The 26,747-nt window shown below is 40.1% G+C and overlaps 1 protein-coding gene across 10 annotated transcripts in view; it reads right to left on the minus strand.

The window, feature by feature from the left end:
* LOC108430117 (cAMP-specific 3',5'-cyclic phosphodiesterase 4C) overlaps positions 1-26,747 on the minus strand; it is a 95,700-nt gene that overhangs the window by 23,603 nt on the left and 45,350 nt on the right. For 2 of the 10 annotated variants that reach the window (XM_017702336.2, XM_017702335.2), the window contains exon 1: positions 3,889-4,628. The exons of 6 other annotated variants lie outside the window; for them this stretch is intronic. In XM_017702336.2, coding sequence (XP_017557825.1) covers positions 3,889-4,016 — 128 coding nt within the window. In that variant the 5' untranslated portion in view covers positions 4,017-4,628. Of the gene's footprint in view, positions 1-3,888; positions 4,629-17,905; positions 18,879-26,747 lie in introns of those variants that run through there. 2 more of the 10 variants (XM_017702337.2, XM_017702338.2) reach the window with 2 other exon arrangements.

Raw genomic sequence — 26,747 nt, forward strand, 5'->3', positions numbered from 1 at the left:
TTTCTCCAGTGCCTGAAAATAATCACTTATATTCTTAAGGAAAAAAATAATTTAAAATCAGGTACTAATACAACAAGCATCAATGTTACACATCACAAACACCGCAAATATTCCTACTGTGCTCAATGGAAATGATACTCAGATGCTAATATTAAATATACACTAGCTAGGCTGTACCAAAATTAACATGGCTAGATTATTTTTTTAACAAGAGAGAAAAGAACTGCAAGGCTCTCTGCCTCAGCTAAAGGGATCAGCGAGTGGGCTGAAACTGAGCTAACTTCTGTCTCAAACAAGCAGACCGATCCGGTTCATGATGGACTGCGACCAGGTGTATGTCCTGGAACAGGCCTCAGACGGCGCTCTCGCTTTTCCCACGTGGCCAGAAAGTCTTCCTCACAAATCTGTCAGAGGAGCATTCCCCTGTCTGCTGCGGTATGTGACTCTTATTTCAAGCCGTGTTTCCTTATTATCTTTAGCGCATGGGCTGGAGACGACGACTTCAATTCACACCATGATCTATGGGCGGCACAAGACTCTTGCCGTCTCTTGCACTCAGTACCAAACACATGTCATGAAAAACTGTAATACATGAGTGACAGGCATGGAATGAGGTCAGGACCGAGACATTTGCCTTTCAAATCTCCACTCCATGCTATGGGTTCTGTGGGTTCCATAAAACAATTGCTTGTTTTGCTGAGAATTACCATGTGTTCTGCCAGGCAGTGGAAACTGAAGAAATACAGAAGGAGACTCAAACATGGCCTAACAGGTTCAGATGGTTTATGGTTTAGAAGGATGGCACTGGGATACAGTAGGTGGTTCTAACAAGAGCTATGATTGCAGAAAGTCTTGCAGTGCCTAGAGACTGGTCACAAATAGCCTACATGCATCAGGTGCTTGGGTAAGGAAAGGAGCGATGGGATGGTGCAATCAATAGGCTCTCCAGTGGTGGTCTTAGCGGACCGCTGTGCGGAGCATGGCATAATTGAGGGCAGCGCTCTTCAAAACGAGTAGCACACAGGGACTTGTCCTCTTCTCCATCTCCATGCGAGCTGTTCTCCAAAGCTCGGCTTCTCTCCCGGATCCACTCTGCCCACTGCTGGGCCTGATTAAGCTCTCAGCAGATCCAGGCTTTATTTGGAACGCAGTATCGATCCTGACAGGACAGCGTGCATCACTTGCCGAGCAAAAGCAATTAAGTTGCAAAGTGCCCAGCCATGGAGGCTCAATGCATAGGCTGGGGTAGGTGTCGAGAGCAGAGAGGGTAGGCCTTTGATTTGGGGTGCAGATGTGGGTTTAATAGGGACATTTCAATAAACAAGTGATTAGGGCCTGGGGGGAAGCAGGTTCTACCACTTCCTCTCTGAATTAAGCCTTTAAGAGCAAAAGTGAAACATTCTTGATGCTCCACAAAAGGTGGCTATCTTGTACAAGGCTACAAGGCTGTTCTCTTAAAAGCTTCGGCTAGGTTGTAAAACTCTGGGCAACACGCTTTTTGAACAGCAGCTTGCACGAAACGCTAGATTCATAAGAATGCCTAAAACACACACACAAACTGCACACACATGTCTTTCGAGTCCTCTAACAGAAGCTGTGACCACAGACGCCTGTGTCACCATGCACTGCTCTGGGGTTGACGTCAGTTGCGGCTCAGTTTGCACTCTCGTCAGAGATAAATGAGCACAGTGGTGTTTGATATGTAAGAGATAAGATTCTGAGGTCTCAACACTGAAGACAACATTTTATTTAATCTTACATTACCCCTGACTTAAAACCTGGCACTACACTAAAGATAAACAGCTCATCAGACTATTGGAAGTAGAATATTTGAGCTAATACTGAAGCCATGACTCTTGTCGAGTTTCAATCAGCAGAAGTTTCTAGGGTGCCAGTCGTTTTCCATGGCAGTCTTCTGTGAGGACCTAGTCTGCACTTGTTGTGCCAAACCTAGTCTGCACTTGTTGTGCCAAACTCATGCACATGGTTAATAAGGAATTCCATAGAAAAGTGGTGTCTACGCAAGCAACAAATGCAAAGACAATTCCTGGAGTTTATTCTGCTAGCTTCCTGCTATTGAAAATAGTCTGTAGATTTAAGGAATCCATTCCTAAATGGCTCCCCATGGTGTCTGTTTTGTATAGCATGGGCACAGGCGTCTTCAGCAACAGGAAATGATATAACAGCATTACTTGAGAAGCTCTTAAGTTTAAAAGATGGCATGTTTAATACCGTCGGGGTTTGCTTTAAAACATAGTTTCCTTTGGTGGGAGAGTCTTTCTTTAAATCGGGCACATTATAAGCTGTCACTCCCTGTCAAGAAATCACAAAGTTGCCTCATAAAACAAATGAGCATGATAGTTCAAGAAGGTACTGTGTTCTGCAGACTGCATGTCATGGCAAGTTATTGGACCTGAAAGAAATAAATGCATTTTTCAGAAAGTAATCATGTCTGGTTCTTAGTTGGACCACAAATCTACTGTCCTCTTTCAGAAGACACAGTTGGTCTCAGTTATTACCTTAATCTTCCTCTTTACATCTGCTTAAATCAGTCATTACTTTCATGAAAGGTCATTAAAATGGTCCTAAAAGTATCCATCACATACACACTTCAAAAAATATATATTTACAAAAGTGAAATCATCTTAAATGTAGTGTAATATTTAATATTTCTCATTTTGAGATCGCTGTAAGATTATTATAAGATTGTGTCTTATTTCTATGTTTGTGTTTTGAGTAATTTTAATATACAAATTGATCTGACTGTACTGCCAGATAATTTTACTTGTTTCAAGCACATTTCTTAAGCAAAATGATCTGCCAATATAGTAAGATAACTTTACTTAATAAAATTACTTAAAGCAAGTAAAACCACACAGAAATAAGTTAAATAACTCATACATTTATACACTGAAATTACATTTAGGATCATTTCACTTGCTGAGATATTTTTCTGCAGTGCACTGTCCTGTAGGCAGGTCACTCTGGGTAGGCTTTGGTGTTAACATCCAACAATCCAATAATCCACTAATCCAGACCCCATTAATCTCAACAATCAATGGTTCATAAACCAGAAAATCTGCCCCCAGAACAGTACCCCAGATGGACCCCAACTCACTGAAAAGGAAGAGTGGGGGCTATAAAACCTGCCTTTGAAAAGGCAGGATAAGTCTCACTTCCTGCTTGTCCCTGATGTCTAAAAATGATCATATTCTCAGATCAACAAGATATAGTTTGCTTTAGCACACAGGATAAGCCATGCCTGAGTACTTACCAGTACAGTCTGAGTTTTGTGTACTCAAAGTGTTGGCTACTGTAAATATATAGGCCCTACTTCAGTAAAGAAAATCAAAGTGAAACCGCATCAGGTAAACACAATGTGCTGAGCACCTTACCTTCAAGCAATGCTTATTGTCTCTAAACTCTACGTGCCATTTTTGTTATAGGTTACCAAAAATCATTTTGTTCTTTGAACAATTTTATGGGATCTGTGGTGCAGTCCTTGCATACAGATCAGCTGGATTTAAAAGTCTTCAATATATATGACCTGGACATTCTAGTCTACCAAGAACAGGACACCTAAATAATTCTCTTTGGAATGGTACCTGTCTTTTGCCTCTACCTGTGCAGCAGAGCCATGTGCCGGGAATTTGAACGTGTTTACATGCATGTGGCAAGCTTTTGTCCCTTGAAGTCCCATTTCTACACCACACATACTCTACTTGGCATTTTAATCACCACAGAAACAGCCTTCAGGAACAACTGGTACAACACAAGGTGGCACGGCTGAAGCCGTCTCCTGACGTACCAGGAACAGCTACTTGCACATAATGTTTTTATTTTCCAGGAACTATGTTGACATGAAAAAGAAAGAGGGAATGAAATTACCGCCTGCGTTTTTGCACGATGTCAATCGGACGGTTGACGGCACAGGGGGACCCACAGATGCTGCCGTTCCGCACTTTGAAAGCCCGGTCAGCAAAAGGGTGAAAGACACAGTTAGTTGGCAAACTCATAGTTTCCCTCTGCCTATCACTTCCCTTTGCTTTTGTCCTCCAGATTAGCACCGTTCTTCACCTTTTCCTTTCATGTGCCCGTGCCCGATCGAAGCCACATGTGGTTCCCATTTCGAACAAGTCACAAAAGAAGAACGAAGGAGTTGAGCCACAGTGGCATGAGTAACCAAATCCACTTTGAGTCAGTCTAGAAACCTTGACGTTTCTCTGGGTTTTGGTGTTCATCCTCAGAAAAAAACAGCAGGTTCACATAGTCTTTCTTCTTGCCTTAGTGCCCTGTGTCACATGTTGTTTTCTTTCTCCTCTTCCTGAAAAGAAGCTTTTTGCTGCGATTCCTGCGGTAAAGGCTACTGTGAAAGCCCAGCCTAGCACATGCTTTACATGTGTAGGACAAGATGCATGGCTCCAAAGAGAGAGAGAGAAGGAAGGGGACAGAGAGAGAGACAACACTATACAGATACAAAGAAAACGAAAGTTTCACAGGCTTTCCTCTTGGTCACTTCTCTTCCTGCATTGTTGTGCCGATCCACAGTGTTTCTGACAGTGTTGAGTCGTTTCATGCTCCTTCCCCTCTCTCTTCCTCTCTTCCTTTCTCTCACCCTTTGCTTTCCTCTCTCCGTCTTACCCCGAACGCCCCCCGCCCCCTTCTCCTTTCCCTCTCGCAGCGCCGGCTGCCTCTGACAGCTGATCTCATATGCGAATGAAGCCTCTCTCCAGCACGCCTACCCAATATAGAGTGTATGCGTGTGTGTGTGTGTGTGTGTGTGTGTGTGTGTTTGCAGCCACATACACGTGTGTTCTTGTGTTCTTGAACAAGTGCCAATTGAACACAGTGAGGTCAGTGAGACTGGGGGCAGTGGATCCCCACAGGATGAACGGCTCCAGTCTTCCTGGAATGTCTCCAGCATATTAACTCTTTACTCTTTGTTGAAGAAAAACAGCAATCCCCACCCCGTCCATAAAAATAAAAAGAATACACGCGACACCATCATGCAGACATACAGATACACGCACACACAGGTCTGATTTTCTTACTTAATCAGGATGTGGGGTCATAGAGTAGTGTGCAAAAGGCCTAGGCATCTGAGAAAATTATAGGTAAGCATCGATTTGTTTAAAAAAAACACTAAACATGAACACAAATAAACAAACGACTCATTGTCAGTGTATGTCCGGGTATGCTGGATGAACCATTTCTAAAGCTCTCTTTGAGGAAGTCCAGTGTTTACAGATACCATCCAGTACCTTCTTTATACAGTCAACCCTTCATTAAACTAAATCAGGTGTTCTGCTGATTGAATTTAACCTATCCATACCATGATTGGTTTTGGAGTGCAGCGAGAAGTCACAAACCAAACCTGTGTTTTTCTAATTGTATTCTTCTAACCAAGATGTTAATAACTGACAAGAAATTCTTGCTACTTATGGTATTTATGTTTATTTGTATATACTCTAATGTGTTACAGCGTTTTTATTAGCATCAACACACGGGCTGTTGAGATAAATAGTTTTCATGTCCGTCATATTAAACTGGGCATATATACCATACATAAAATACTGCAGAATTCATCACTATTAAAAAAGATGCAGCTTTTACAAGTCTTGGTGCTTTATTGTCCAGCTGTTGCTGGCCACAGCTACGCCGTACATAAGCACAGTTTTCTCTTTACTAACAGTTTGTTTGCTATCCAGCTCATGTCTGACTCTTAGCTCTTATCCCAAATCCCCCTGGGCGGAACCAGACCTGCCCTCCACAATAAGGGTCCTTATTAGAATAATCCATCCACCCGTCCATTTTATAAGCCGCTCCTCTGTCAGGGTCGCGGGGGGGGTGCTAGAGCCTATCCCAGCAGTCATCAGGCGGAAGGCAGGATATACCCTGGACAGGTTGCCAATCCATCGCAGGGCAGACAAACAGACACAGACAGTCACTCACACACTCACACCCAGGGGCAATTTAGCATGTCCAATTGGCCTGACTGCATGTCTTTGGACTGTGGGAGGAGTCACGGGGAGAACATGCAAACTCCACACAGAGAGGACCCTGATCGAACCCAGGCCCCCCTCGCTGTGAGGCGACAGCACTACCCACTGTGCCACCGTGCCACCGTTATTAGAATAATCCTTTGCATAAATGCTGAAGAACAAATAACCTAAAGGCAGCATGTAAAACATTTCCTGAACAAGCTACAGTACTGTGTTAATTCTTAGCTACCTAAGGAAACTGTTTAAAATGAGTTATCTCTGCAGTAAGTGTGGTTATGCCAATTAAAAACCTATAATATTTATCTGTGTTCTAATATTATGATGTTAAATGTAACAAGAATTTTCTTTTTTTTAAAAAAGTGTCTGATATCTTTCCAGCTAGTAAGAAGATCAAATTTTGGTTTCAGACTTTGCCTCAGTGCTCCCAGCCATTGCGTGGATTAGTTCAATTCCAGCCCTAGCCAGACCTGATTTAATTTAATGAGGTATTGATCAGCCAAACTAGGTGTTAAACTGCAAATCATACGAGGCTTTCTTGAGGAGAGGTTTGGAAATGGTTAAATGACTTACTTTATTCATGTTAGTTGTACTGATTGTAATGTTAATGTTTTCCTGAGCAAATAAAAGCTTAAGACCCAGATAATAGCTTTTTAAAATAAATTTCTTAGACGCCTAAAACATTTGCACGGTATTGTGTGTGTAGTACCAACAATAATAATAATATAACCTGTAGATTTTAAATGTAAGTAGCAACATGCAAAAATAGAACAACCATATGCCCCATATGTATTACATATAAGTATCCTTTACGTCACCAAAAAGAAATGGAATAAGTAACTTGCGTAAAAAAAATAAAAAACCCTTTTGCCAGTCCTAATATTGTAATCTACCGCTGGTTTTTCTATCGCTTCAGGACTTTTTTGTACTCAACTTGAATCAGGTTAATTCAGTGCAACCCCTTTTTTGCAATACACACACCCGACCACACACACACACAGGGCATAAACAACGTGCCTTCCCAGAGTTCCCTCATGTCATGACTGGCTGCTTAACTCTGATCAATCATCAATCGATATGTTAATTTAGTTAATATAAAAACTAAATCATCATCAACCGCAATGCAGGTCACCTTCATCCTGGCTTGAGATACATGTGAAATCGATGAGCGTCAAGAGCGGGCGCTGGACACTGGCGGACGCTTTAATTACATGACTGGACTTTAGCTGCCCAGTTCCCTCAGGGCTGAAATGGAGCGCTGCTGAAACGAGGATAAATATTTGCTTAGGCAGAAGTGTTAGAGGGGGCTTGAAGGGGTGTCTTTCTCCCCAACTGCTCACGGTCAACCACACACTGCAGAGGGGGAGTGACCCCCTGAGAAGGAGCACACATTCATATGTACACGCACACATATGTACACATAAAAATATGCTAGCATACTGTACACAGACAGACTCCTCCACACATAGAAACCTGCACGCATATGTACATGAATATGGGTGCATACACACACACACACACACACACATACACACACACACACGGGTCATACCGTGCCAGGTCATTTGCTTCACATACACGACCAAAGTTTCCATTTCAGAAACTGTAAGCTTCAGAGAGCAGAGCACCTAGTAGTAGTAGGTAACATTTTCCATATCCAAAGAAAACTTCATGCAGAGTTTAAACCACATTTCTAGTCTTGTTTGTATGTTTTACATTGAGGTATTTTGCACACATAGTTCTTTGCTAAATTCCATACCAGAGTTTGGGTTTTTGTGAAATCATATCTTGTATTTGGTTTGGTTGGATACATGTTACAACAACTAAAGAGCTCAAAATTATACATGTGGGTGCACTCTAATTGGTAAGGAATTTGGTGGGGGGAGGGGGCGGGCTAGACCCTCTGTTACTTTTACGTTTGTCTTCATTTATGCAAAGAAACAACTTTTTAAAAAAGATAACTGTCATTACTTCATCATTGTATTAAATCCAGATCTATTTCTCATTTCTGCATTACTGATAAAATGTATAAACCTAACCATTTGGATGAATAGGCCAAAAAAAAGCAGCTCACGCTACAGAAACGCTATGAAACCTCGTAACGAGCCAAGTTTATCACACAACTCATTAACCTAAGAGTGGCTCCATTAGTTTACATTGAAGTCTTTGCAGTTACTGTATAAAAAGCCTGTGTATGAAATAAACTTGGAATGTTAAGAGGTTAACTACTTAAAACATCCATTTTGCATTTTACATTGTTAGTGTACACCCTGCTCTCATCTACCCGAATGTAAATACAGTGATAGAAATAATATGTATGAAAGCAGCCTTGGATTTAGGTCGTGTTCACACTCAGCAGATTTAGTTTGTGAAACCCTGGTTGGTGTAACTGCTCTTTTAGTGTGGTAAGTTAAAACATTCAAATGCTGGCGCACACCAAAATAAGCAGCCTGCCCACTTTGCTGCCCACTGTGATTTCACATTTATTATGGTGGGAAAACAACAGCAATGCAAGGCCTCTCATGGCTAAAATTGCTCTAGAATATCACAGGACACAAGTGCAGGTAGGACAGAGTACAGCATGATACATAAGCTCATTGGATGTTACATCAGCTTTTGTCACCAAATATGTGTCATTAAATCTGCCCAATCAGTGACTTTTTTTGTCCACATGACTTTTGTTTACGTTTTTTTGGTTTGATGTCAAATGTGTCAATGTAAATGCTATGCAAACCAGAACTAAATTACAGCAATGTGTGATTTTCTGCTTTGGTCGAGACCAAGAGAAGTGGACTACAACTGCAAATGGACCCTTTAGGAGTCAGTGGAACTTCTAGAAGTTAATCAGTTACTTCATAACTACTGTAGTTTTAACAGTTCAGTGGCCTGGATGTATGAAAAGGTTCAGAGTCAGAGTGTCTACATGTATATAATATACACACACACACACACACACACACACACACACACACACACACACACACATATGAAGGTAACTATGAAGAAGGAAAAATCACTTAATATGTTTTTATTCCAAGTCATTTGGGGGTTATATTTATTTGCTTATTCATCATTATGGCAGGTTATAAAGTATAACATAATTTAAATATAAAATATTTAAAACTGGGATATGATTCTCTGTTTTTACACACCGTCCCTGACTTGTGCTGCTGGTACAAATTTAACTAGTACTTAAAGCTTGAGAACAGAACTGATCCAGGGCAGTCTGATCTTCAGTATAGCACTGTGCAATGTTCAAAGGTACAGGACAGTATCTTCCCAGGCAAAGGAAATAGTGCCACCCAGTGTGTGCCACTTATATCAGCCACTTCTGTGTGCCTCTGTGATTCATGGGGTCAAAGTGCTGCTCTGAAAAAACACATTTGTATGTGCCTGACCCAGTTCAATATAATGAATTCACCCAAAGAATTAGCACTTTAGACCCAAGCTAAAACCATGTGAAAACATATACTGCCATCAAATGCATGTTCAGATAAGACTGATATATTGAACCAATACTTGATGAATTTGCTGTGCCCTGGAAGAGGAGATTATGTAACTGTGTGCTTTTTGTGCAACATTTGATCAATTTTACTGCATTTATAACCCTACGGTAATAAATATTACATTACATATTAACCTACATCTTAACCAACTTTATTAAATTATGCCTTTTTAAACCTGAAAGCTGCTCAGATATCCAACCCAGCAATCTAAAAATCTGCAGACAAATGTATAAAATGAAAAACTCCAACAACACTGCTGTGTCTGATCCACTTGTACCAGCACAGTAAAGTAAAACTCTGTTTACCTTTGCAGTAAAATAAACCTCTGCTGATCATTCTAACGCTGTTATAACAGTAGAAGGTCTTAAACCCTGCTAATTCACCACCCCATGACCGTGAAGGTTGGCGTGCAGACTACAGGTCACATACCAATGCAGACAGTCTCACCTAGCTAGTAGCTAACAAAAAGGCATAGAGAAAGATTTATGACGAACATTTGGAGATGAATGGACTTATTCACATTTATAAGCAGTGCAGTTGGTTTCCTGGTACGTTAAATGGAAGGATGGACTTCAGCCTCGTAAAACAGTCGAACGTTGAGAGACACTTTACAAGAAGCTGGTCTATTTTAGAGGAAACATGTCCTGGTGGAGGTGGGAGGAAAGCGGCTATAGCTGAGCTAAAGCATAAAGCAGGGCAAAGTAAGTCTGTGTTTACATTTATATATTTTTTTTAGCCTATACTAATATATTAACACATACTGAGACATACTGGACTTTAAATGTTGTGGCTCCCAAGGTGGTTTGATTTTGTTGAAAGGTCAAAATCTCTCTTCTTAATATTTGGGTTGTGACTCCTGATCTAACCTGGCTTTTATTGCAGACAGTGCCGGTCGGATTTCTCGCTCATAGTGAAATAGTGAAATAGTGATACTTTTCTAATCCCACAACCGGGGAAATTCCACCTCCGCATTTAACCCATCCGTGAAGTGAAACACCACATACACACTAGTGAACACACACACTAGGGGGCAGTGAGCACACACTTGCCCGGAGCAGTGGGCAGCCCTATCCACGGCGCCCGGGGAGCAGTTAGGTGTCTTGCTCAAGGACACCTCAGTCATGGACTGTCAGCCCTGGGGATCAAACCGGCAACCTTCCGGTCACAGGGCCAGATCCCTAACTTCCAGTCCACGACTGCCCATCCAGTTGCGTTTTAGTTATGTGCACGTCACGGAGTTTCTGGCCGCTGCACTTCTACACTTCCAAGTTTCACCATTTGCATTCTGTCAACATTACATTATAAATTAAATTTTTGAAAATCGATTTTTGACATTTATGAATCGATTCAGAATCGTCCACATCCACATCGCAATGCATCTACGAATCGATTTTCCCCCACCCCTAAACTGTAGAACTACAAAGTGCACCTATAGGGTATATGGAGCTGGATGAGTGTAGATACAGTACAAGGAGGTAAGAGTACGTAATGAAGTATATATTGCACACAAAGTGTAAGTTTTATAGCTTTTAAACGCAAAGAAGACGGATCAAAACTGGTCTGTATAAATTCACCTTAGTGTCAGATCTGCTCTGAAACACTAGGAAGATTCTAGAATCTTGGTGGACGTTATTACTGTTATGACGCACAGACCATGATACAGTGAAGAGCAATAGGTCAAAGTCATTCAGACTACTGTACGCAGATAGGGGCTTGTCTGACAAACACTGGCAGGCAGATTATCGTTATTCCTTTACCTTCCACACTTATAGAATACAATACTTATAGACGTCTACTGCTCTGATGAACTGGTGTGGCTAATATACATTTTTTTGGAAATGATGAACCCTGCTGACCAGTGCATCATTTGTTTTCAATGTACACACACATATAAAAAGTACAGTCTCTCTTATCATCTCCTAAAGTGCTTAACCGCATGTTAAAACAATTACCAAGCTGTCGTCACGTAAGGGCTACAGGGCAATAACCTATTTTTCTTTTTCTTAACTTAAAGCTTTAAAACTTTACTGCAGTGTAACTTCAACTACAATGTAAAAACATTTTAGTAGCAGTTACACTGCAATAAACTTTATAAGTTTTACATTAAGAAAAATAAAACAAGGTTTACTGCAGTGCAGCCTTTATGGGACATGCTTGGTAAATGCAGGGCATTCAGCACTGTAATGGGTACACATCAGAAAATGTGTATGCATTTGTATTTGTGCATTTTTGAGAGAACATTTTGCTAATCAGCCAAAGTGTGCCCTATAGCTATGTGAAGGGATTAAAGAGCATATTCACTTATAATTTATTATTTCAATATCGCTGATTTCAGTCCTAAAAACCCTGGTGGAAGCCATCACTGTTGAACTGTTAACTCATATGAGAAGTCACAGCTCCACCAGAAGGGGTCACTATTACAAAGTGAACTCCACTAAGTGGAACTCCAAACTATAAAGACAACCCCCTGAACCAAAAAACAAAGGCTGAAAAATGACTGGCTACTTTCTCAGATGCATTCACTTGAGCTCAGTGTTTGCAAATACAGCACTTATGCTGCCTACATTACGGCTTTTAGCACGAGCTATGTGAAAGTGTATGTGTAGCAACCTATATTGCACTACTTGCAGTAAACATAGGACTACATTAATGTCGCCATAAAAGAGAGACAGAGGAGGAACAGAATGATTCCGTTTGAATTGGATTTCTTCATTGGGGGATTGATTGGAAGGTCAGGCGTGCTGTGATGGGACTGGGCACTGACGCAGGCAGACGCCGTAATCAGACTGCTGCGCGCACTCTGGGAACCAGTCCAGGCTCTGGATGTTATTTTGAGACCAGTCGGACACTCTGTTATCGTTTTATTAATTGTCCCTCTCCTTTTTTCCAGCACACGCTAAGACCAGTCAAGCATGCATCTGTTATATGGGTTTTCTGAGAGAGAATCAGAGCATGACTTCTGTATGTAATGCAATTATCTGCAAGCGCTATGCTATGATGGAATGCCTTTCATCTTCTGGGATTTGAGTTTTCTGTAATCTGTAAAATGCATATGAGAAACAGGAATTTAACCAGACGGCCAGAACTTCCAACAGTTCATTCTAAACATCTGCATTTTAGTTTTCACAGCTAGGAAGCAGTTATTCTGTACGTCAATTGAGTATGCATGACTAGCTCGTGTGAAGTTGTAAAAGTAGATGTTACTATCACCCATTCGTATGTTATCTACACTTTTCTACATTTATAGAACAGCATTAACCTTTTCTTTCTGTAGGACTGTTACATAAAACAAACTAAAACCAGGAATTTAACCAGAAGGCCAGAACCTTCACATCTTAAAATAGTCAGCACACCACCTTCCTTATTGCATAACCAAAAACTTGGGGCAGGACTTCTTAACAAATAAGGATCTTTTTTCCCCCCCAAACCTCAATCCTAAACTTGATCCGAATCTCATTCCAGACTCTAATTATGACCCTAACCTTTATTATAATGTATTTTTATCTGTCAAGTGCGGTAAGTTTCACCAGATAGTTTGTTAACAGTCCGAGCATCTGCGAACCGTCCAGCAGGGACTATCCAAATAATGTAGGACCTAATGTTCTGAATCATTTTTATCTGATGGAAGGGTACCCAGCTGCATAGATCTTTATAAGGAGAGAGCTAAGCACCGAAACAACAGTCTGCTGAGAGTTCTTGAGTGTTCCACAACAGACACTGCTGTCTCTCATCGAAGACGCTGGGCACGTCTCTTTCTCACAGTGGGAACCTGAACTGAGAACTTGATGATTATATAATTCTACAGATTGCTGTTGGGAGTTATGGTCAAAATATTATAGCGCCATGCCTGAAGACGTCTTTATGATACAGGACACGTATCACAATGTTTTGTTTTTCTGAGAACTTTTCAACATTTGCAAAAAACAAAGAAAATAACACAATTGATAAAATAGCATAAATATTAGCTACTTGTTTACAGGCTGTCTGCAATCGTTCCATGAAGTCGGTCGGTGGTTTTGAAGTGCTTATTTGCTCTATGCTGTTGTGCTACTTTGGTTTACATGTAATTTGCACACTTCTTCTCAGGTTCCACTCTTTTGCATTACCTACATTTGTATACATTTAACTATCTTTCCTTACTGTCTTGTCCTGCTTATTCATTGTTGGTGTATTTATTGCTGGGCTTTGAGCCTAGTTTTGCACTGTACTATGTGGTCACTTTCAATAGACGGTAGGTTGTCATGGTCGTTTGTAAGGCTGAAAGATTAATCAGTTTTATAAAGAAATTCAAACTTTAAAGTACAAATTTCAACTCATAAGAACTGTCATTTTAATCATAGCCTACATTCTCAACAACAGTAAGTGGAGAAATGCAACCTAATAACACGGTGCTTGTGAAGTGACTGTAGATGGGTTAGACCCATCAGAAGCAACCAAACACTTGTGCTGTCATGTGCTGTATACATGACAACACAACCATCGCTAACTGGCAGTCTGTACATTGAGCGTTCAAGCCTCAAACCAGAAAAAGTGCATATGCTGGTCTTCTTGGACAGAAAAATGGAAAATTTATTGAAAAATTAATTTGATATTTTCCCAAATTGTTCAGCCCTATTCATTTGTACTGTGTAGTCCTACACTGTTAGAAATAAAGCTTCTGTGTAGGTGCATTTTTCCTATCATCACGGTACAAACAATGCAAATGTTAAGGTCCAATTGTGTACCTTAAATAAGTTTTTCCAGGTGAAAAGTACGTATTTGTACCTGGAGCCTGGAGACGAGATGGGGTGTGTGGAGTGAGTACAACTTAGAAAATAATATTTTGTTGTATTATGGTACAATTATGTTCCCTCACCAAAGGTGCAGTGATGTTCCCTTGAGGGTACCACCCCAGTGACAAGAGAGGTCCTGCCCCAATGACTGTTTCATACCTTTTTTTTTCTGTAGTTTGTGTATTAAGGCTGGGCCTACTTTGTATATGTTGCACTGGAGCCCCTGGAGGAATGCTGTTTCATTCATCTGTATACTTGTATACTGTTGCTAACATCAAAAACTTCATATTTTCAGACTTTGTATTTTTGAAATGCCAGCTGAACATTTAATGGAAAATGGAGCAATAGAAATGGCTTAAGTGACTTAAGATAAAACATTAATATACCTTGAAGTGTTAGTGTAAGTTAGTGTAAAGTTACCATTTTGGAGAGTTTTGGAGGGATTTACTATGACATCCATAATATGACAAATATTTTTTGGGAGAACCTTCAAGTTGGTGAGTGCTCATACAGCTCATACAGAAATATCGGTTTACATAGAAATATTCTCTTAATACATGCCAATGCTGCCTCAAGTGTAATGACGCATAAAGCCTGATCCTACCAGTTCAGCTGCTGGGATGTCTTTGCAGTAACTCCTATGCTGTGTTGGTGGGGGTGGACATTTTTTGGGGGGGGTGAAGGGTACTGCTTCCCTTCCGCAGTTCTGAAAGATTTGTTGCGCTCTCATCGGGCAGATAATCAAATCGCAGCCCCCTCATGCGCAGGCTGATGCACTTTGAAGGGCTCCAGCTTTGATGCTTCCATGTGCCTGTGACATCAGCACATCTGGAAGAGATTAGAGATGGAAACAGGGTCCACTGGGGGAGAGCAGACCCGCCTTACTCTAAAAAAGGCCACGTCTAATAATAACCCAGCTGGCCATGTCCAGTTTTATTATTACATCCAGCTCTTTTACTTTAGGAACAGCAGAGGGATGTTGACACTGTATCTTATTCATTTTATCAGTATATTTCATTTTATCAGTATATTTCAAGTAAAACTGTCTGGAATTTGAAAGTTAACAGCTGACCATAATCATCCACAGTGGACATCTGGCAATCAGAAGTCAGTAATGCACCATTTGCTCAAACAATTGGAGTCTGTTTAATTTTTGACCATATAAAATCATATTGGTGAATATTATTGTTATTAATTGGTTATTACTATTACAGGAGTTTATTTTAGGTTTGGTGGAATGTTTAACTCCGTAAAAAGGTCCTTATTGTAAATTGCATCTAAATATCTCTAACAGCTGTAGTTTCTTCTGTTAGATGGCAGAAGCTGAAAACTGAAAGCAAGAGTGCTGAAAAGAATGCAAGCTGTAATAAAGGCAAAGTGTGGACACACCAAATGAAAGACTTGGCATTATATTTAATTGTTTAGGTTTCGGTGTAATTTTCCAAGTATGTTTTCTGTGTTTTTACTGTTACTGACAAATGAATAAGTTGTACACAATGGCCATTTTGACTGGACACTGATTGATACTGATACTGAGAAAGGTTTGATAGATCAACATGTAAATTTCCTTTTGCTTTCTGCAACCCAATTCGAAGGTTTTTCTAAGCTTAATTTGCATACACTTTGCATTGTGCTTAGTCCAAGTGCTGCTCCATAAAAGTTGGGTAAACCAAGGCAATGGGACAACACTGTGCTTTGTGTCAAATAACGTGAGCACCAGTGTGTTGGATATTCTCTCATACTCTGACATCACTGCCTTACTGCTGTGCCAGGCTGACAGCAGGACCATGGGTGCGTGTCTTCATCCAAACCAAACCCTTCCCCCCAACCCACAGACATGCACACAGACACACACACAATAGTGCTGAAAGCAGCCAAACACTGATCCACCATCTCCCCATCAACCCAACTGCACACACACACACACACAAACACATGGGTGTGTGTGACGTGGCATTTAAAACATGCTAAAATTTCATGATGCAACAGAGCAATAGAATTAAACTTGTTCCATTAACTTTTCACATTTAAACTATTTTTACTTTTTCTGCAAAGTTACATTTTGGAAATACAAGGTTTTGTTGTGATAATGATGATGATACGTATCTATATATAACAATAATACTGAATGTGCTATACCTATTAAGAGCTATGGTATATATTACATGTGACACTTTACTTGAATAAACATCAGTGCAGATGTCATATGCTGTCATAAGTAATTATTACAAATTCCGTGCTGTCATAATGACTGATGTCATGACAGTTAACATTCATGTCATCAGACATTGACATACTTCATGACAATTACTGATAATGATAACATGTCAATACCATGTTTTTTTTTCCACAGCTTTTTTGAATTACTGCTGTTTAGTTAAAAGTTTGTAAAACTCACAATTTTTAATTCTGCATCTCAGATCAACAACACATTTTAAGTTGAGCTCATGCAAAAAGCAGTAATTGTGCTGCCTCATTATAAAATTAAATTGCTTAAATTTGTTGTTGGATCTTTACTCAGTTTCTCACATGATTTGATTTTTTGATTCCAGCCTCCAGTTTAAGACTATGTTGGATTTACTTAAAAATGTTATGTCAAATAGTGTGTTAAGTAGCTTTTAAGATGCTCAACTGAGTAATAAGTACTCAGTGAATTCAAGTAAATCACACACAAGAATCACAAGCAAGTTTTTTTTGTATTACTTTGACATTCAACGTAATATGGCTATGTTCTACTAATTAAAGTAGACAAAGAACTTTGCAATCTTGTTAAGCTATTACTGTCACAGAAGTACCACAAGTATAAAAAAGATGCACAAGCAATGGCAGTCCAGGCAGAAAGACAACACAAAGGAGTAAAACAAGTAAAACAATATGCAAACTGATGATGCCATGAGCCATGATCTCCAAAATAACAACTTTACAGGAGAAGGAAAAAAACTACTTTACTTTCACTGTAAGTCAATGGAACCAGACTCCCAGTATTCCCTATATTTCCCTATATAGTCAGGACAAATATCTAAACATCGCTCACATCTAATGAATGTTAAATCACAGCAAGTTGCCCTTTCACAGTCCACATGTGTGAAAAAGGCACTGCAATTTCTAGCTTCTGTCAATCAATCAAAGCACAAACCTAAAAGTATACCAGTAGCTGCTGTGACATCACAGTTTGTGTGATTTTGATAAGGCAAATTGAGACGTTATTGCCACAAGGGTGCGATTTGCAGCAAGCCTCGATATCCTCTTCACTCCTTCAGCTCAGAAATGATGTGACTGGCAGCTGGCTGGCTTCACCACAGCCTATTAAAACACTTTTAGCCACAAAAAAGGAGACCAGACACAAAAAAAAGAGTGCGACTGGTCATGAGGTGTCACGTGTCTTGTTTACCAACAAGCAAAACCACAAAAAACACAAGGACAAGTACAAGGGGGGAGACTTTGAAGTTGGAAAAACGTCAACAATGAGTATATTATTGCAAGTTAACAATAAATAAATTAACAAATAAATAGGTCGGTCAGCCAGTCAGCCATTGAGAGAGTAAATAAGTACATATGCAAGTTAGTAATTAAATAAATAAGCAAGTTAAGTAAATAAGCAAGTTAGTATGTAAATGAATAACTATACCCAATGCAGGAGTGTCTTCTCCGACCTGAACCAAAGTTGAATAATGAACTTTTCCGGGGTAAACGATGATCTTTATGCATGATTTCAGATCTCCGTGCAGATGGCCACAGTTGCTTTATCGCAAAGACTGGAGCTCCACGTGCCTTACACGCTTCGAGGAAAGGCTCATTTTGTGGCACTGTTTTTGATCAGCTCCAGCAGTAAAAACTTGACCCTAGCACTTTGGGGAGGTCAAGAAGCTGGGTTATAATAGCTATAGTCCGGTATGGAGTCCAGGATCCAAGAGAAAGTTCATTGGTTAAAGCTCAATTTCTCCATCCGGATCTTCAAGCTCGATATCTGAGAAACAAAAATGAGATCTTCAAGCGCCGCTATAAAGACGTCACCAGTTTGACACAGCTTCCAGCTCCAGGGAGAAGTTCACTTCGCTGACTTTGCTGATTGCTATCAATGCCAAGAAGTTCCTAAACAAGTTGGTGCAGTTTAGTTTCCAAACTGGAGCAGAAAACCAACTGAAGTTTACACTACTACGCTGGCCATGCTGATTACCATCAAACCCCAAGAACTTCCTCAATGTGTCCACAGTTTGCTTCCAAAGCCCATCGAGTAACCGATCTTTTCTTTGTTGCGCTAGCCGACGACAGCAGTTTGGAGAGCAAAAGGGAAAACAAGAGTTGGCGGAGCGTCGACTTTTCTTATGGGGTCCCAGGAGACAAGCATTTGGGGTATGAGGTCCGGCAAAGTTTCCATATTTGTTTTGCTTTGGCTGTGTGTCTAAAGTTGGAAAAGAGTGAGGCCTTGGAGGACCAGAGAGGGAAACGAGGAAGAAAGCACAAATGTATGTGTCGTCCAGGATCAGAAGCGCACGTATAAGAGGAACTAAAGCTGGTAGAAGAAACACAGCCAGCCTGAAGCGTGGTGCGCAGTCACACGCTGTGACGGTGTGCGTGTGTCCTGACTTGTTGGAGCTAGCACTGGGTGTCTCCTCTCTGCCTGCCTACACTGGCCCTGCCTAACACGTGGAAGCACACTGCATCCCCATGAGGCGCTAGCAACACACACACACAACACATTGTGTATTGTTAGCCCTGATAAGGGGTGAGGGGGGACATAGTGGGTTAAATAAAGGGGGGAGTGATGGAGTAGAAAGCAAACAAAAAGAGGAAAATCCTTAGTGTAACCCGATAACGTCCCCTCAATCTCCCATACAAAACATACACTTGGAGCATTGCTGTGACATGCATTCACAGACAGCATGCACGTCTACAGCTGCCCTCCTACACCTCGATCTTACTCATTCACTGAGTTACACAGAAAGCCTTGACAAGCTCCATTTCTCAACCCTCTCCTGCGTCATCCTGCAGAGGAGAGGAGGCCTTGTGTTTTTGTCTTTGGTTCCACCACAGCTTACTCAGCCACCACGAGGGCTGCCTGGACAGAGCATGCTCATTTACCTGCTGAAGGGCTTGGAACAGAACAAATGACTACGCCACTGAAAAATGATTTCTCAAAGGTTCTTTAGTGAGGTATGATGGTTATATACGTAGTACTGTGAAAGAGACCGCTCTTGGTTTTTTTTTTCAGTTTCGAGTCAAGTACAAGTTTCGGAATATGGAAAAAAAAAAAGAAAACAAGTACAATACCAAATCTATCAGTACTCAATTTGTCCACTCTTTTCTTAGGTATAGATATTTCTGAGGAGATTAGATAAACCCACTTGCATCTAGAAGGAACAATTTAAGGAGATTCACAAACTTGAGTTCAAAAAAATGATTAAAAGATACAAAGAAAATGAGACTTCTAACAACCATGCAAGACCCAGTAGACCACTAAAACTGTAACCATCCGATAAACTGTATGGCCTCTGACCATTGCACAGTATCGCTCCATGACAACGTAAAGAATTATTAGAATGCATAAATGGTTCTTCGTATGGTTAAATGACTCCTCTCCATGATGTAAAACTTGTTGCATATGGTTCTTTAAAGGACCTTTTAAAAATGTTTCTACATAAAAGAAAAAGGTGTTCTGCTACTGTATGTTCTATAAGCCAAGAGTGTAAAACAGGCAGACATATAGATGTATATAACCAGCGTTACATGAGGCAGGAAATTGTTTGCCTTTTAAAGTAATTAACAAGCAAGAAACTAAACAAAACAAACAAAAAACACAATCAAAGAAAGAAAGAAACAAACAAACAAAAAACACAACAAAACAAAAACAAATGCCAATATTTTAGACGCAATACCACTAGGATGGCTTCTTCAGAGAACTGCATACTAGCAAATAACTGACATTGGCTAAAAGAAACTTAAAATATAGATTAACCTTTGTAAGTCTATAGCTACCACTGTTATAATTTATGGTACATAATGATTCAAATATAATCACATACAAATAGAATTGCATTACAATGTTACATTCATAGCACACAACCCACACACAGTACCTAAACTGACTGGGAGCTCAACGTCTGACTTCTCTAGTTTCAATGTCAGAAAAAAAACATGGCAAATATGCAAAGCATCAAATTCAAATATTACTAAAAATATCCTCTTCTAGTTATGAAACATACATGTGGTATTGATTGAAAAATGAATGTAGCTCTAGGAGCTACTGACTGAAATAAAGACACACAATCACCTCTGTTTATGCTAAAGGGGGTGTAGGATGGCTAAGCTATGTATATCCATATACACTACAGAGGCCAGTTCTGCAGTTTCTATTCGAAACCTGATGACAGGCTGGGAAATCTGGTACCACACTGACACAAGAAAATAAAAAAGGAGAAACCCATTTACTCGTATGCAGCCACCTGTTGTTCTTATTATAAAGATTACATAATGCCATGTGATGAAGCCTAAGGCAGAACGGTATCATGAACTCTCTGTGTAAATACGTGCTGTTGCGCAGGGCTGTTCAACTATCGGCAGTGAAAGCCACTCATAAATGCTGGGACAGGACAGAGAAGGGGATTCTTCTTATCTGCAGGCCTCCTTGCATGACGGATGGAGAAAGTAGCCAGCTGCCAACACATACCTATATAGCATCCTTTCACCAGTGTTTATCTATAGCTAGCTCCGGTTGTGCACTCTCTTTAAGAGGAAAATGCTCTGTTTATCTTTTATGACACCAGAGCTAATCATTGATAATGGAGGCAATGCTCTACTTAAAGTAAACATGCTGTTTGAGCATTTCTCCTGGGTCTGATTTGGCAAGTATTATGTGCGTACTGCACTAAAATGCTTTTCCTCCTGTGGTGCGTGCTGTGATTTTTGTAGTGTGTGGGTGGCGCGAGTGACTCCAGTTCGGTCATGAAAGAAGCCTGGACACTACTTGAGACGCAGGGTGTCCTTATAAAAAGCGATATGTCAAACAAATGTGCTGTAAAATATACTTCAACCAGTAGCATTCAACATGCGCCATCTGTCACAGCTATCGATGTTTGAGTCAAAACTGCAAGTGCTGCAAAATGCATAATGGCACAAGAAGCAGAAACTAGAAGAAGCAGAATGCTCCATCTGAGCCAGCAGTGACAGATTGTCATGCACCGTGTGATATCTACAGTGCATGTGGACCTCATAGAGAGTGGGAGGAGAAATTAAATAACAGTTTACTTACGGAGGCGTACAATCGCCGTTTTGCAATACCACACATGACAGAGATGAAGAAAAACAGAAACACTTGTAATGGATTTGCTGAAACAGTGCTGGTTAAACAGTGTCACAGCATGTGTGTTTTAAAGACTTTAAAGCAATGGTTTGGCCAAAAATCTAATTTACTACTTTTCCCTATATCTTAAATGTAGTCAGTCAGCCCCCACATGTCTGGTGTCCAAAAGTTTGGCTACAGTGCGCCCCAATAAGCACTTAGACACCTGCGTTTTTGTTATTTATTATACTTCCAGTGCATATATTCACATACATAATGTATTAATAAAACCTTTATGTATTTATCAGCATAAACCAGGATATATTTTAAAAAAACTATGGGGAAAAGTATCAATACACTATATTAAATTATACATGCACTGACCAACCATTTCATTAAGCACAGCTTCTTGTTTATGATCCATTTTCTCAGCTCCACGTACCAGACAGGTGCGCTTTGTAGTTCTACAATTGAAGTCCATCTGTTTCTCTGCATACTTTGTTAGCATATTTTACAATGTTCTTCAATGGTCAGGACCCCCACAGAACCACCACAGAGCAGGTATCGTTCTGGTTGTACATTATTCTAAGCACTGCAGTGACACTGGTGGTGGTGGTGTGTTAGTGTGTGTTGTGCTGGTGTGAGTGGATCAGACACAGCAGTGCTGCTGGAGTTTTTAAACACCTCAGTGTCACTGCTGGACTGAGAACGGTCCACCAAGCAAAAATATCCAGCCAACAGTGTCCTATGAATATTGATGCAGAACTAGATGATGACCAACACAAACTGCAGAACAGATGAGCTATTTTCTCTGACTTTAAATCTACAGGGTGGAACAACAAGTGTCTCTAACAGAGTGGACAGTGAGTGAGTGCTGCCAATGCTCCACCACCCAAACAATATCTACTCTGTGGTGGTCCTGTGGGGTTACTGACCATTGACGAAAAGTGTGAAAGTGGGCTAATAAAGTATACAGAGAAACTTACTGTCTGTAATTGTAGAACTACAAAACGCACCGATATGGTAAGAAGACCTGATAAAATAGATAAGGAGTGTAGATACAAGGTAGGTGTACTTAATGAAGAGGCTGGTCATTGTACATCTCATACATGTTTCCAACCACTGCATGAGGATAATGTAGCTAACAAGTAATGAAGGCTTCCTGTCACTTGTCCTGTTAAAATTATCACTGAGCACAATAAGTTAAGCTTATTTTCAACACTTGCTAGATTTCACAATCATATTACATCACACCTAACAGAATGTGAATCGGGTGCATTTTCATCAGTTATTTAAGGCAAAAACATGTAAATGAGAAAGTTTAGAGACTGATTACTGAGAGACATCATGGGTCGTACAAAGTTAACAAAAGTTTTGAATTCTGACTTACTGCTATAACTTTTTAAAGGGCAACAGTGAGTAATGTTTGTTTATCTGAGCTGGAGCTGTGTCTGTCATCACTGTCAAAAGCTAGGAAGTAAGATAGCTAATCAGCCTATTTGGCCACTTTAGGCTTGTGCTTTAATGACTGCACACAGTAAACAAAAACAGCTCAAGAGTTTGTATAGGGCATTTAATCGCCAGCTGAAGCTTCATGGTCTTGACTGAGACTGAATAATGTATGTTCATTTGAGAGCAGGCGGTTTCTGTTGTCAGTTGGGAGCTACTTAATATCTACAGCCGCCATTAAGCAGACTGCATGCATGTCAATTAAACAAAAGGACAAATTCAGCCTTTTACGACTATTTTTAGCTATGTGATTTTTTTAAAAACAATTTTTAAACACAGTGTCCACTTTATTAGACACCGTTACCTTGTCAGTGCACCTTTCAGATATAAAGTCAGAGACGATAGCTCATCTGCTGCACAGTTTGTGTTGGCCATCCTCTAGTCCTTCATCAGTGGTCACAGGACGCTGCCCACATGACGCTGTCAGCTAGATATTTTTGGTTGGTGGACTATTCTCAGTCCAGCAGTAACACTGAGATGTTTAAAAACTCCAGCAGCACTGCTGTGCCTGATCAACTCAGACCAGCGCAACACACACTAACACAGCACCACCACATCCATGTTACTGCAGTGCTGAGAATGATCGACCACCAAAATAGTACCTGCTCTAGGAGGGTCCATGGGGGGCCTGACCACTGAAGAACAGGGTAAAAGGGGGCAGAGAAACAGATGGACTACAGTCTGTAATTGTATATATACATATAATTGTATATATACACATTATATATACTATGTATATACATATATAGTTGTATATATACATAATTCTTCTTTTGTACATTGGTCCTCAAGAGAAAAAGGCCTGAAAATATATTTCTGTTGTGAATCTACTGATAAACCGACCTAATATTTCTACTAAACTGTGCAGTTGAAGCTGCTTCATCTGTGCCTGAGAGGAGAATCAAGGCACAGATTAGCTATCTGATCTTCTTTCTGTGCCTTTTGACGTCGAATCCAGACATTCTTTCTGCACATGACTGAGAGAAAAATAAACGGCCTGTGAAAATAACTCCTGTGGCCCTATCTCCCTCACCTTATGCATTCAAGTGGTCATGTTAATGATCCACAGAAACTGGGTCAATCCACAACTAACATCCAGCCACTGAATTTAAGGCTCTTCTGGTGCCTAGACAACTTTAAATGGCCCATTTCATGGAAAAAAGGAGTTCAAAGTAATACGTAAACATTGTTTAGGTATCAAATGGTACTATTCGCTCTCCAGTTCATATAAGGAAATGATGCTACAAAACCAACCCATTTTGAATTCATTGTTTCTGTGAAGTCATAAGGACCAACTCGTTTAAAAATATCCACCTACTGAGTCTGAGACAGTTTAGCCCCACCCTTTCACACTGAAGCTCAAAGGAGTGTTTCATTTCTTAGTGCTTTAACATTACAGGGTAGCCAATCAGAAATGAGCACATTTGCATCTACCAGTATTAAAGGTCTATTCTAACAATGTGTTCACATGTTTGCAGTAAACAGACTAAGGCAAACTGGATGTTCCATTACTTTCAATTGGAGCTGTGACGGAAAACCTGGCCAACGGCAGAGGCAAGGTTCTGAAGACTGTAGTGAATTGAATGATCCATCAAGAGTTCAATTTTCCCAACTTTTCCCATCAACAGCAGCGGTAGAACATACTGGACGTTGATTCTTTTGGGAGCCATGGATGCCAAATGTCTCGTGGTTGAGATCTTGACGGATCTAGTATTATACAACAAAAAATAAATGAGAATAGAGCATCCTCCTGCCTTTGCCACCTTACATAAACAATATACACTGTACAGTAAGCTCTCCTCCAATAATTATCCACTTTCACCAGCACCACGATATGTCACCATATCAATGACTGCGTAGCTTCAAGCCACTTCTGACCAGGTACCGCTATAAGGAATGATGTTTTTTTTCAAGCAAACATGTGAACACAGCATAAGAGATAAAGAGAAGTTGAAAAATTGTGATATTTATACATAATTTGTACATAAAACCCTTTAGGACTTCAAGATGAGAGTGTGAAAGTGACAAAATGATGACCAAAATTCAAAAAAGGAAGACATTTTCTGTTACATTTTACAAACATGTCTGCCCTTGTCAAGGCTGATAAGGACTTTTGGACAGTCTAAATACTTCAGATTTGATTTGTGTGAGAAACATTCGAGCTGGACAGTCCATAACTCTTCAGTTTGAAAGATGAGCACATCTTATCAAGGCCATTGACTCCACAGCTGATGGAACTACTAGATGGGCATCCATAAGTACCTCTGCCAAAACACACATCAGGCTATTTGGATTCAGATTTAGTCAAGAGTAAACAGTAGATACTGATGTAAAACATAATGAAGAAACAATGTTCAGTTGAATGACCTAGTTTAGCAAAAGTTTAGTTTCTATGAAAATATATTTATAAGCTTGATAAACACATGGACATAAGCCTGTTTAATAAGGCATCTACTTTCTAGTCTTCTTAGCATTTAATGTGAAACAATAAACAATTCAGACAGTGACCATTTTGCCTTACCTAACCTTAAGAAAGTTATTCATATTTTTTCTACTTCTCTAAAGCCAAACTACAAGAATTCTTCACAAATAAACTGAATTGCAGAACAAAGATCAAGATATTCTTCATTGTGAAGAAAGTTGTCCTATAGGTTTACTACAAGTTTTCCTTACAATCTAGCGGTCATGACCTCTGAGTGAAGAATCCATCTCTGACGTCAGCTTCCACGGAAACAGTTTAATAACATCTGGGCAATGGAAATGTTTATATGAAGACCAGAGAGACATCTGTACACTCACTCCATTCATTTACTCCAAGTGTAGCTACATTTCACTCTGTCCAAAAGCTGGAAGACGGACTATTACATATAAATCGCTTGATTTTCAAAATGTTTCCTCAAAGAGATTCCTTTGTCAGATAGTTTATAGTTTTAAAAACACATGATACTGCTTGAGTGCATCAAGTCTTCCGCAATATTTGGAATTCTGGGATATTGCCAAAATCTTAATTTGATACATGGGAGCTCTACTTACCCTGATACTTACAGATACTTGAAACAGCCCTTAAAACAATGAGGAACTACACATTGGCTTCACAGTTATTCTTAGGGTCCGTTACCCAAAAAAAGATTAATCTTAACCCTAGACAAAATTTTCCCTTCAGTGGAAAATCTCCATTCCGAAAGATGTATAGCCCAGGAACCCCTTTATGGGAAACCATAAATATCTCACATATTCAAACTGCAAAATGGTCAGATGCTAACTGAGACTATATGAAACCCATGGAACTTGGGCATCTTTTTTCCAGTTGAGACTGTGATCAAGAACAGAGCAAAACAGAGCCTGCTGATAGCCTATTCCTGGTGAACAACGACAAGCTTCAACACCTAAGGCAGAAGAGCAGGCCTGAACCTCAAACAGAACAAAAGCCTCCTTTCAAGTCCTTCACGCATGTGCTGACATCAGAAATGCTTTTTCTGCCTTTACCAATGGTTTAAACTGTGGATTACCTAAACAACACGGCAGACCCTTCTGACTGTGAGTCTCCTCGTGATGCTCAGAGGTGCATGAGATGCAAAAGCAAACCACCAATGTGACACTTATCAAGACAGATCCAAACAAGGTCCAAGTGTACTACTGACCTCATGGTTGATGCGTCAGATGACCTGGAATGACCACCAAG

Source organism: Pygocentrus nattereri, chromosome 15 (genome assembly GCF_015220715.1).
Source record: "Pygocentrus nattereri isolate fPygNat1 chromosome 15, fPygNat1.pri, whole genome shotgun sequence".
Classification (NCBI taxonomy): Eukaryota; Metazoa; Chordata; class Actinopteri; order Characiformes; family Serrasalmidae; genus Pygocentrus; species Pygocentrus nattereri.